This window comes from Simochromis diagramma, unplaced genomic scaffold (genome assembly GCF_900408965.1).
Source record: "Simochromis diagramma unplaced genomic scaffold, fSimDia1.1 OVJJ01000216.1, whole genome shotgun sequence".
NCBI classification, from domain to species: Eukaryota; Metazoa; Chordata; class Actinopteri; order Cichliformes; family Cichlidae; genus Simochromis; species Simochromis diagramma.
The window spans coordinates 3,309,554-3,322,634 of NW_024386883.1; the positions used below are offsets into that span (position 1 = coordinate 3,309,554).

Sequence of the window (13,081 nt, forward strand, 5' to 3'; positions counted from 1 at the left end):
TTTACCCTGATCGAACTGATCTTGAACAAGCTTCTGTTCAAAACATAGCAAAGCACAGCTCAAACCTCAATTATTGGTTTTATTTCAGAAAATTCTGAGTAAAAAAGTGAAAACAGACTTTGTGAAAGCCTGTTTTCACTGTGAATTTACAGTGTGACAAAAAGAATAAATGAATGATTCAGTGGGTTCAATCATATGTTCTTCAATTAGAAAAATAAACCAAGGCAGCGTTTTAAACAGAGCACACATTGTATAAGAGAAATCCCAAAACGAATTGCAGCATGTCAAAGAGTTTAATTTTCCAAAAACTCAAGTGGTGCATAGTCCATATCTTGTCTTCCAAGTACACCCTTGAGGAAAGGGATAACTCTGAAGAGATTAATGTGAAAGTCTCTGGAGTTTGGCGTTGATTCTCTAACACCACCGGCTGTGCACACTTTCTGGCTTCCCCAGCTGACCAATGCGACCTGTCAAAAAAACAAAACAAAAAAACAATTGGTTATTTAAAATATTGGTTATTTAAAAAAGAATGTACAAGGTAAAATGACATGAACTTATTTTCTTAGTGAATTTATTCCCTAAGGTTATACTTGGTTGTGATGTACAAAACAAAGTAGCTGATTTAGATTTCACTGATTTGCCCTCACATGTAAGATAGCCTTATGGAGCGGTCGTACACAACTTATCGCTTTACTGTTTCTGCTTTCTCCTTGACAATCACGGGGTTGAGTCCTGCAAATTGTCAACTCACCAATGTGCTACCACTCACGCCACCAAACCAAGGAAATCTTTGCTCACTACCTGCTCTTCTTGCTAAAATTGCTGTTTGGATGTCTGTCTGTTCAGAATAGGACTTTTGCACGGAATGTCAGCCAAATTTAAAATGTGTGTTTTTTCTGTTTGTAATGGCTCTGCAGCAGAACCTTTTGAGTGCAGTGGTTGCACCGTGTACATTGCAGCCTACCTGTATTGTGCGTTGTTGAAAGTTTTTATACACAGCACCTCCAGAGTCACCTGTACCAATGAATAGAAACACACAGAGATACAAAAAAAACAGAAAACAAAGTCCGAGTCACTCATCTGCACCACTGTCACTGTATTGGAGTATAAAATTTGATATAAAATTAGGAACTTACCGGTACATGCAATATGATCTCTGAAAGGTTCCCGACCACCAGTGCATATGAAGTTATCCGTCACAGCATCTCTCAGTGTATCAGCCGTTATGCCCTCTACACCTACGGCATGTTTGATGCATTCATATCTCTACATCGGAGAGGTTTTAGGAGAAGAATAAGGAACCTGTGGTTACATACCCAAAGACACATGCACAACACAGCTCACAAGTGTAAAACTTACATTATCACCAAGCTTAGCATGGACATCTTTCAGGTCCACTACATTGCTTGTCTTTGTCAGGAAATTCAGTCTTTCGAGGTGATTTTTTAACAGAAGTCTCTCTGTAGATAACAGAGAGACAGAAGAATACAGGTGAGCCACTCTGCAACCCGTTCCATCAGTTTTTACCTTTTTTTTTTTTAACAAAGCACACCTATTCACAGTGTATACCCAACAAAAGACAAAGCTTTCTGATGAAACAGAGGGAAAAGCTAAAAAGCAACAAAGAACCATCAGACAGGGAGCCAATGCACACCAGACACATAAGTAGTAGTTAGGGAAAAAAACAAAACAAGCAGAAGCACGAAGAAAAAGAATAATGGAAATGTGTAGCAAACATCTGCATGTCAGTGAAAATTTGCAAAGTGAGTCCCTAAACACTGGATCACTTTGTCTGCTGCATCCTGCGAGCAGCCAAAGCAAATACAAGGAGCAAGAACCAGCAAACTCCTCTAAACGCTGGTCACGAGATACACATTTTTTTCCTTGTGGGGAACACAAGAAAAACAGTGGTTGGACACTGCAGCACAACTGTGTGTGATAAACTTGCGATCTTGCTGCCTTTGCAATGGTTGCAACTAATTCTGCCTTTGCAACTAATTCTACAAATATATAAGGACAGTGTGGCTCTGAGCTCAATAACTCACAGTCTGTTTAGGCAACATCACCCAGCTCTACATAAAATTCTATATCTTTTGTTGTTTTTACAGACTTGGCTCTGTGATGAAGCTATACAGCATACAGACAAAGTTATCACACCTTGTGACTGGCAGCTCTGGTCCACCAAATGTAGAGCAGCATTGGTCTCCCGGGTGCAAGGTATGCAAATGGGCCTGAAAAAATGTATTATTTCAAACATTCCAAACATTAAAAAGTGTTTTATCAATAATCAGTAAATCAGTACAGTACAAACAGAATAATTTGCATAGCCTAATTTCTTACCTCACGTCAGTGGATATGACAACATATTTCTCCAGTTGGATCAGAGCCACATCATAGTCATAAAACTCGTTAATGCCTTTATCCTTTTTGGCAGTAACATTGTAGAGTGGATGATAAAATAAAGTTTTTGCTTTTTTAACTGAAAAAAAAATCAGTTGTATTATTGTTAATATCATCAATCAAAAACATTAGACATATTTATCTATAGCAAATTTATAAAACAGGGTATCATGCTATCTTTAGATAAAGTTTTCATTACTTTTGTTATCTCCGTCATCAATTTCAACAGTGACTTTTTCAGGCAAAAAACCAAACACGCAGTGAGCAGCAGTCAGGACGAACTCAGGTGTCACCAGAGAGCCCATACATTTCTTCGAGTGACCGTCAGCCTAAAATTTGAAATAAAAAACAATCATATACTTAGACTGCTGCATGCACTGAAGCAAGACACGCTTAATTTACATAATTAATCTACTATGTAAAACATCTGGTAGGGAGAACATAGCAACATGGTAGATGAATCTGATGTCTGTTCACCTAAAAATAAAAATTCATTAAATCTATGAGTTTTTGCAGGGGCGTAATTTCCAGGGGGGTTATGGGAATTTACTCAGATTTATTTATTTAATGAGACAGACCCCCCCTCCCCCCTCCCCAATGTTCAGCACAAAGTTATGCCTACGAGTTTTTGGATGGTTCACTAGCAAACATGTAAAGATAGAGATTTATATATTCAGTCGCATTACTCTACTGGTTTAAATGGAACAGCGAAACTTTCACCTGAGTAGAAATAAACACCATCCATGGATACATTTTCCTCTTCAGCTCATTGCGGACATCCTTATACTCTTTGTGAAGTCCACAGAGACCCTTGACTTCATCTTCATCTGCATGAAAACAATAAATGAATGATAATTAAAAATAGAAAATCCAGTGTTGTTCATGTAGATAGCAGAAGACAAGGAATACATTTTTTTGTTATGTGTTTATCAATTAAATTTCTTTTGCAGCTTTCAGCACGGAAGAGAAGGGGCACTTAGCTTACCATTTAAAATAGTCAGGGAGATGGGGCGAGTAATCGCGGTAATCACTGAGGCAGGAAACAGCTGATCTTTTTGTTACGAGTAAAATGATAAAGGACGTGAGGCAGACAGGGACTGTGGCCTGCTGCACAGACAGGTTGCATAAGCATACAACATGGATGTAGCCTCCAGATTGGAAAAATTTATTTCAAAGTGCCAATTCAGAAGTGCTTTAAGCCTAAATTCTATCAGAGGGCCACCAGATTGGGGTAATTGTGGTGCTGTAGAAGTTTACAGGGGAAAAGGCTTTTTGTCTTGATCTCTGCAATTTATTATTGAAATATTAAGTATGTTTAAAAAAAACAAACAAAAAAAAACCAAACAATGCGTGTGCGAGTTCCCATTCAGACCTGCCCCTCCAGTCCCCAAAATCAACATCTTAGCTGCAAGATGCAAAAAGCCAGTGGTTGACATCACGATAGTTACATTAATCATCTGGTCGTAGGTTGCTTATGTTCATGGACTCACATATGACTGCATGTAAAACTGCACGTAGCTTCTGTGAGTGACATGGAGCAACTTGGATTTTTTCATTGGTCAGCAGCTTGTTTGTATGGAAGGGAATGGGAAAAATTCCCCAGGCTTTGTATTTTCTAATGTGTTTGTTTGTAATTCAGTTTAATTTCTAAGTCCTTAAATCTGAAATAATTAAAGTTTAATTTCTGTTTACATAGTGGGTTTGCTTTCATTTTAGTTTTTATGTTGTGGAGAGCATTTGTTAACTATAATAACTGTGCTTGCATATGTAAGCACAGTGAGCCCATTCCTAATGAGTTTATGCTCGCAGGTCCTCATTTTGAAGTCTTCTTGAATACAACATCATCTATATTTTGTAAGATACAGTCCACATTAACACTGCAGCTCAATGAGTGTGCAGTTTCACAGTAAGATGTTTTTTTCATGACTGTTATCATTATTTTCTTATTGAAATTTTTAAAATTTCATTTTCATCTGTTCTGTGAAGCCCTTTGCTATTTTGTTCAATTCTAAATTGGTTTTATAAATTATTATCATCAGTACTGCTGTTGTTAGTAGTAGTTGGTAGCAGCAGCAGTGAAGACTGAAGTTGAACAATGAACATTAGGCTGCATTCAGTTTGGATTTCAGTATCTCAAACCCTTTACATTACATTAAACTGCATTATACAGGTCCAGCGGGATACATGATCATATTTCTATCACGGCTACATCACTGGTGTCAGGCTAGATAAAGAGTAATCGCTCTGATCTCAGGTACTTTAGGAAACGAGAGAACCAAGCAGGCCTCCAGTTATGATCATTTGTCTCCCTTGTGTTTATTAGTGCTGGATGATGAATGCTGGAGTGAATGCAAACACACAAATACACACACAGCTGAACTACAAACAGATGGACGTTCATGCTTCACTTCAAACACAACTTACTGATCATTTCATCAAAAGTGTCTTGTAGTTTTTCTAAGTCCTTAACTCTGAAATAATGGGTTCCTCCAGTTCCTGCTGTGAGGGGCATTAGGTCATCATCAAAGATGTCATCTCCAATGGCAAAGATATAAATGTCTGTAGCAGAATGAAGCATAACATGTTTATTTATATACAATATATACAGAATGCTATTGAGCACGCTATGCATTAAAGCGAGCATCGAACAAGAAACTGTTGTGTATCAATAAAATGTTATTGTAAAGAAGGATCAAGTTGGAATGATTACACTGTATAAAAATAGAAACATGCACAAATTGGATGGAAAACTCACCAAGATAGTCGTCTCTGGATCCATCTGCCAGGTTCAAATATGCTGAGTTTTTTATTTTCGCTACAGTGGGTGCTGGTGAACCACCCAAGTTATAAGCCCCTGTTGTGAAAAACAATGGCAAAACCTTTTTTAAAAAAAACGATATTTTTAGATATTATTAGAGCCAAAAAAAAACCCATATTGTGATAACATGAAGTTAACGAGCATTTCTTATTGTTGACAGCAGAGTTAATCAAGAGGCTGGAAATACCATCTGTAAAAACGATGACGACGTGACGATGCTCCTTAAAATTCTCTCCAGCTCGAATCTTTATAAGAGCCATTTTCTCCAAGAATTTCTCAAAGACAAGGTTCAGATTTGTTCCCGTGTTTCTGTCTTTGAGCAGGAAGAAGCACAAAACGCGCATTACATAACTTATTGTTAGAAACAAACTAACAGAGTACAATAGCAATACGCGCTTTACTCACCACCAACATCAAATTCTTCTAATTTAGTTTTGACATCTGATAGTTTGGCAGTGCCGTCCATAAAGTCAATAATGTTGACAATTTCATAGAGTTCAGAGGAGAAAAAGATGATTTCGTAGTTTGGGGTCACGGCAAAGGAGGCAATCTGTTGATACATAAAGGAAATCGGTTACATAAAGGGTTGATCGCATATGAACTTCTGTCACGCCATTGTGAACACGTGTAAACTTAATGCAACACCTCCTTACATTTCAGATTGCTTATGTTTGTTATTTTGTTTAGTAATTGGTCCATAAATCAGCAGCTAGCGTATCCTGTGCTGAACATTGACAACCAGCCAAAGGACTCATGCCAAGAAGCATCAGTCACGGTTATGAATTGTAATACATAATGAAATTTACTTCTAATGGGCCGTTGCGGTGGCAGCCAGATTGGATGAGATTTAGTGTGTACGTTATGTGTACATCATGGAAGATGCACTCCTTAAAGTGTGTCAGAGTAAAAAGCTTCGCACTCACGTACGCCTGTGGGTCCACGTGCCACATTTAAAGGCAGAAATAAACCAGTGACACGTGAATAATTAAACTGCAGCCTGTCATTTTATCAAATATCTGATTGAATGTTCTAAAGACTCAGCAAATATGTTGCCAGCATCCTTCAACAGCAGCCTGTAGCTTCACCCTATGCACACCGTTAGACCTCCAAACTGAGCCTGCAATTTGCAAAGCAATCCTAATATAACTCCAGTCCAAGCCCAATGTTGCTGACTGTTCGCAAAATCAGCACGCTATAGCACAAAAGGAGGTTTTGTAGCAGCATAAAAAACAAAAAGCTTCCAGTAAAATGTGCTTTCATATCATTTTGGAAAACTCTACTTTTGACTTTTTTTCTCAAATTTTGAAAGAAAAGCTGTTTGTTTCTCACCGTTGTGATGAGTTTCACGACAGCGTCTCTGGATTTATTGACATAATCTTCGCTGATGCTGTCAGAAATATCCACACCAATGTAGATGTTAAGTGTGCCATTTTTTGAAATCCTGATTTTTCTGCCCGTCTGTGTGTCAACTGAATGACAAAAGATACTGTCAGCTTACACCTCACAAACAAAAGTCTGAATAAACACTGTCATTGTTAAATTATTATACAGATAGCAACTCTGTTACACTATATGTTTGCATATATTAGCACGTTTTGTTGGGCTGAATTAACAACAAAGAAGCATGCATTATTATGCTATGATTAATTCTCTCATAACACCCCCAGTCATTGCCACAAGTAATTTTATTGTTATTTAAATATGCCTAAACAGCAAAACGCACCCATCACTTTATTAGATACACTTGTTCAACTGCTCATTAAAGCAAAAATCGAATCTAATGCAGATGTGGTCAAGACGAACCACTGAATTTCAAACCGAGCATCAGACTGAAGAAAGGTGACTGAGTAGATCAGAAACTGCTGACCAACTGGGATTTTCTCACACAACCATTCCTAGAATATGCATAGAAAAAACGACATATCCAGGGGTCAGAGGTCATAGAATAAAAATGGCCTGTAAATGGCCTGTATTTGTATAGCGCTTTACTAGTCCCTGAGGACCCCAAAGCGCTTTACACATCCAGTCATCCACCCATTCACACACACACTGGTGATGGCAAGCTACATTGTAGCCACAGCTGCCCTGACATTGTAGCCACAGCCGCCTATGAATGGACAGACTTCTTTGAGCTGATAGGAAGCCAACAGTAACTCAGATAGCCACTTGTCACAACCAGAGGTGGCATAAGTATGCATATTTATACTTAAGTTGAAGTACAGATATTTGTGTTAAAAGTACTCTGGTAAAAGTTGAAGTACTGAATCAACTTCTTTACGCAAGTAAAAGTGAAAAACTAAAGCTTGAATCAGATATGTAAAATATGAGCAGAGAAAAAGTAGAGGTTTTTTTTTGTTACATGTGTGTTAGAGAGTGACTTTGCCTTCACACCTAAACTGGAAAATTTGTACAGCCAGGGGTGAAAGTGGGATTCAGTGGATGTGGTACCCTAAGATCCGTTGTACTGACTCAGCATGGGGAACAATAACCTCAGTATAATTTTTATTGTGAGTTGTAGATTTTCTTGGTGTACAAGCTGCGATCAGCTGACTTGCTGCTGTTCCTCTGATGTTTACTGCTCTTCGTGGATTTACAAAACTGAGTTCAATGAGATGTAAGCAGATGTTTCACAAACATTTATATTTCCAATATAAAGTTGATATAAAGGCCGGATTCAGGCAATGAATCTCAGCATCAAATTCGGCTTTGCTACTCTTGATGTAAACTGACTCTGACACTAGTATCTGTGACACCAGGGAGTAAAAGTAAGAAGTTGCCAGAAAAATAAATACTTGAGTAAAGTACAGAAACCTGAAATTCTACTTTAGTACATCTCCCACCTCTGGTTACAAAAAAAGTATGCAGGAGAGCATCTCTGAATGCCTGACACATCAACAGAAGACCACTCTGGTTGTCACTGCTGTCAGCTAAGAGCAGGAGTGCGAGACTACAATTCATACAGGCTCACAAAAAATGGACAACAGAAGATTTGAAAAAATTTGCCCGGTTCGATGAGTCTTGATTTCTGCTGCAACATTCGGATTATAGTGCAAAGACATTCATGATGTGTAAACAACTCCATGAAAGCATGAGCAATTCACCCTGCTGGTGGTTGTGCAATGATGTGGGATGGTTTTCATGACAAATTATGGGCCAAACAGAACACATTTTAATGCCACTGCCTAAGTATTGTTGTTTACCATGTCTGCTGCTTTGCAATCACAGCGTACCCATCTTCTGATGGCTGCTTCCAGCAGGAAACCCACCATGTCTCAAAGCCCAAATCATCTCAAACTGGTTTCTCAAAGACTTCAGTAAATTAACTCAAATGGTCTCCAGTCACCAGATATCAACCCAACAAAGGATATTTGGGATGTGGGGATGATTCACATCTGAAGCCAACAGATGTGCATTTTGCTGTCATGTGAATATAGACCAAATTATCTGCTGAACGTTTTTCAAGATATCCTGTACCTGGGCTCCAGAATGGTACTAGCAAGATGTAGCTAATATAGTGTCCAGTGAGAGTATGTAGTTGTTGATCAATAACTTACCTGTGGACTCTGATATGGTCAGGCTCTCTTTAATTGAATTGCCAAATGCCTTTGAAACCTCCAGTGGTGTGTCGAAGGTGTGTTTATCTGCAAGGAATACGTTTGTGATATATAACAATTATACTAAAGAAAGACTTTATAACAAGGTGACTCTCAGGAGTTTCAGGAAACATTTATAGATAAGAAGCTGGTGAGGGATCATATTGTCACTGGACACGTGATATTTAGATGGTCAGCACACATCTGCAGATCCTATTTGCTTAACCAGTGACTAAGTCACAGCAGGACGTGATCCCACACTGGCTTCCCACCATTAAGGCCTCCAAAGGGAAACAGTATATATCATACAACCAGAACATTTAAAAGAGCAAAGAGTGGCTAAGATGATGGCACAGAGTGTAAACAGTATGTGTTTGTGTCATTCTTACAGTAGCATGCTGGCTCATTGCCAGACCACTCGCCATTCTCCTGACACACTCGTTCACTGGAGCCCACCAAAAACAGGTTTCCATTGCAGGTGTATCTCACCGTGTCATCAATTCCAAAAATATTCCCCACTCTTGAGGCACCAGGTGGGATACCAGGATTAGCACAATGATCCCCAGCTTTGGTAAGAAATAAAAAAACACAAAGGTCATTAAAAAACCCTAAAATGTGGGTTTCTGTAAAAGCTGAAAACAAAGGAAGAGAGGGAGTCTACAAACACAATGGAAGGCCTGAATGCAAGCATCTACTCAAGAAAAGACCGTCATGGGGTTACAACAAAAACCTTACATTCATCATACTGTGTGTTTTAACAGCTGTCAAATCTAAAGGTATAAAATGTCAATTTCAGTCTGTCTAAAAATACATAATAAATTGTATTTTTTTTTTTTAAATACAAGAATGAAATCTAGAAAGCTGGAACAGCAATGATCAAGTTTTAATCATTGCTGTTCGGGACTCACAGTCACGGCTGCAGATTGGAGTGGAGCCGCTCCACTTCCCATTTTTTAAGCACGCGCGTGTGGTTGAGCCTCGCATTGTGTATCCAGAGTAGCACTCATACGTGGTCTCGTTGTCCACATAGTACTTCTCCTGAGGGGGGGAGACATTTCCGTACTCCAGCACATTGGGGTCTGGGCATTCAATCACTGTGAAACAAAACAAAAGGACCCTCAGTTACTATGTTGTTATCAGGCAGTGTGAGGCAAGGGAGAAACATCTTTGCCACTCACGCCTGCATCTCTGAGCTGGAAATCTTTTGGGTTTTGGTCTCCAGGAGTTATTAGCCTGACACAAGCGGATTATTGCTGGGTATGGATAGTAGCCCTCAGGACAGTGGTATACCAACATGCTGCCTCTCTCCAGGTTGTTACTCAGTGTGTAATTCCCTCCTTGCATTTGCAAATTACTCTCAGGGCAATCACATCGAACACCAGCTCCTGAAAAAAAAAGTCCACAGTTCTCAGAGGCTACAATTTAAGTATATCATACACTTACATACGTACCACTACACAATTACTAAAGTAGTGTAAAATTGAAAACTTGCCTTTTTTAAAGTGCACAGTATGCAATGTATAAATGTTCTTTTATTAAAATCACCATTTTATTATTTTATTAAAATCTTATCATCACGAAGGGTTTATACATTGTTTTACTTACCTTTGCGAAGTATTGTTTGTATTACAAGAATTTAAATTGTTATGTTTTAATGTGTAAAAATGCAAAAAGTCTGATATTTTATATTTAACACAACATTATTTCTTTATTTCCATAAATAGACGATGAACAAAATTTAGAACAGACTTTTATTTTCTGAAAAAAAAACAAACAACAACTTTAAAATTCACTATAATCACATTTGATGATGTTGCTACTTGATAATGATTTTATTTTATTTATTTTATTCTTGGCAATATAACTACCTCAAATTAAGAACATAACATAGTTTTAAGAACATAAAACTATTGTACCTTAAGAAAAATAAGCATAGAAGTCTCTAAAACCTGATGGATAGAAGGACATTTGTGTAATATTCAGTTATATATTAGTTAATAAATAAATATATTTGAAAATTGATCAGTTTTTATATCTATGTTATGAATACTAAACCTTATACAATGCATAAACCTAAATAAACAACAAAAACATTACTGGAAATTCAAAACTGTATATAATTTTTTATCTAAAATAAAAGTATCTTACCCATCCAAAGTGCACATAAAAGCGCTGCAAGCCGACTCCAGTGGATAGAAAATCCCATCTTGAAGCTTAAACTGGGGGACAGTTTAAAAATGAGAGTATATTGCAGAAGTGGCTGATTTATTTCGGAATAGAGAGTGATGTTTAAACTGGGAGTGGACAAAGACCATCCTGGTACTTATTAACTTTATGACCCATAAAAGAGGATCAATACATGTTTATCACAGAAAACACTCAAACAATTTCTACATTTACATAAATCCTTCTCAACTGATAACTTATTTAGAATTACGCAAAGATCTCTTATCTAATATATTAATTACAATGTGAGCTGGGACGCTATTTACAGTAGTTATTATTTGCAAACTTCGCTTTACTTTTATTACGTGCTGAGCATCTCAATTAAATACATAAATAAATACAACCAGTAGCAAAACATTTACCAAACTGATTAGGTTCATTAGTAATAAGATTTGCTATACAAAGAGTCTCTGTATCTTTCAGCAATAAGAATGAAGATCACTTCATCACTTCGTGAAAGACTACGTGGAAAACTGACAAATTCAGAGTACACAAGGCACGAGGCCAAGAACTGATCCCGAATGCCCCCAATCTCTGGATCTCCAGCTGGTCCTCCATTAAAGACACACTTGACACTTTACTAGGAATATTTTGCAGTCTTTTTTCTAGATATCTTTTTTTCTGGGAAGACTTTGCTCATGTTATGAAAAAGATGCCAAACTATGTGATGTTGTGTTATAACACCTGGTTGGTGCAGTAAGAAGTGACAAACAGAAAGCAGCTGAGCAGCTGAACCGCTGTATTAAGCAATTATCTTTCACTTAAAACAAAAGGTGAAGCACTACAGTAACAAAAGTGCTCTTGACTCAGATTTTTTGATTTTTTGATTAACTGTTTTCATTTATTCAGTTGTTTATATATGAAATAGTTAAATGCATCAACTACAAATGTGGGTTGCATGGTTTGTGTTGTGTGTCCTGACCTTAACTAAGTTTTTTTTGGATCCAGGATTTCCCATTATGTGTACACATGCTGTCACGTGTTACACGAAAAACAAAGTCATTGTGAAATCAAGACAAAGTACAAACATTCACTTCATCATTTCCCAAAAGCACCAGGCTTGCTTGTTGACACATTGATTCAAGTATTGATTAAACACTCCGTCGTGCCTCAAGCTCTCTCTGGCTTTGAGTTTGTTTTCTGAAAAACATTTAAGAGATTATGTTTTGAAAATGTGATTTTTTTTTTTGGTCTTCTTTTTAATTTACATGCCACACAGACTAACTGGGCAGTTTTGCAGTATGAATACTGGACACATCAGTTCCTCCAGGGAATAAACCCTGTGGCACTATTATTTTCCCTTTAGTGCCCTCAATTTGAAAAGCCTTAGTAAGGGCCTTCTGAAATGACAATATCTGCAGGAGCTTCCAGCTGAAGCTTCACACTTCCAGACACCTGAAAGTGGTTTAAATAAAAGCTTTGTAACATCCATTAACTAGAAAATGTTTTCTCACATGGGAAGAAAGGCTTTTTGAACATTCATTTGCATGAAACTCACAGCTGCATTGCAATTCCCTTATTTTTGACCCACTTGTATTGTAGCATTTTTTGTTACTAAAATTGGATCTTGTGGATTCCACATGCAGCTAGCATGTTATTGTAAATGTCATAATCTGTATTTCTTACGTAGTTTTTTACACTGCACAATGAGTCACATTAGATTATTAACATGTAATTACATTAAGTGAGTGTATAAATATTGGTAAATATACTGTAGAAGGGAATAGATATTAGGACATCATTTTTAATATCAGGGTAGTGGTAGAGTTTGGTGTCATTCTTTCTGTGTTGGTGCTGACCTGAGTTAGGGCGACTCTAAATGAGGATGGGTGGATGGGTGGGTTTTTGTTTGCTTCTTATGTTATTGTTTGTTTTCTATCTTTTATTATACTTCTTAAAACAGCAAAGTGCCAATTATTACTGTGAAACACCTGCATAAGTAATTTCAAAGAAAGATTTAAAATGTTTTTCAGCTCTTTACAAGCCCAATTCAAAAAGAATTGTGAAGCTGTCCAAAGCGCTGAAGACAGAATGCAATGACTGG

At 37.5% G+C, this 13,081-nt stretch overlaps 1 protein-coding gene across 1 annotated transcript; it reads right to left on the bottom strand.

The window, feature by feature from the left end:
- Positions 1–59: 59 nt before the first annotated feature.
- LOC120734322 (complement factor B-like) lies at positions 60–11,091 on the bottom strand. Its single transcript, XM_040033081.1, has 18 exons — positions 10,960–11,091; positions 9,990–10,196; positions 9,720–9,905; positions 9,201–9,377; positions 8,773–8,859; positions 6,548–6,687; positions 5,624–5,768; positions 5,406–5,531; positions 5,156–5,254; positions 4,825–4,959; positions 3,121–3,227; positions 2,600–2,729; positions 2,341–2,479; positions 2,158–2,231; positions 1,360–1,460; positions 1,137–1,266; positions 965–1,014; positions 60–467 (listed from the first exon to the last, which is right to left on the bottom strand). Exons 1-18 carry the CDS (start codon positions 11,015–11,017, stop codon positions 294–296), a joined length of 2,265 nt encoding a protein of 754 aa, XP_039889015.1. The 5' UTR covers positions 11,018–11,091; the 3' UTR covers positions 60–293.
- Between the last annotated feature and the right edge of the window lie 1,990 nt (positions 11,092–13,081).

Excerpts from the sequence above, each read along its gene's own strand:
- LOC120734322 (XM_040033081.1), bottom strand. The coding sequence starts at position 11,017 with ATGGGATTTTCTATCCACTGGAGTCGGCTTGCAGCGCTTTTATGTGCA. Across the intron at positions 6,688-8,772 it reads GACCATATCAGAGTCCACAG|TTGACACACAGACGGGCAGA; the intron begins GTAAGTTATTGA and ends TTTGTCATTCAG. Across the intron at positions 3,228-4,824 it reads CACTTTTGATGAAATGATCA|ATGAAGATGAAGTCAAGGGT; the intron begins GTAAGTTGTGTT and ends GTTTTCATGCAG.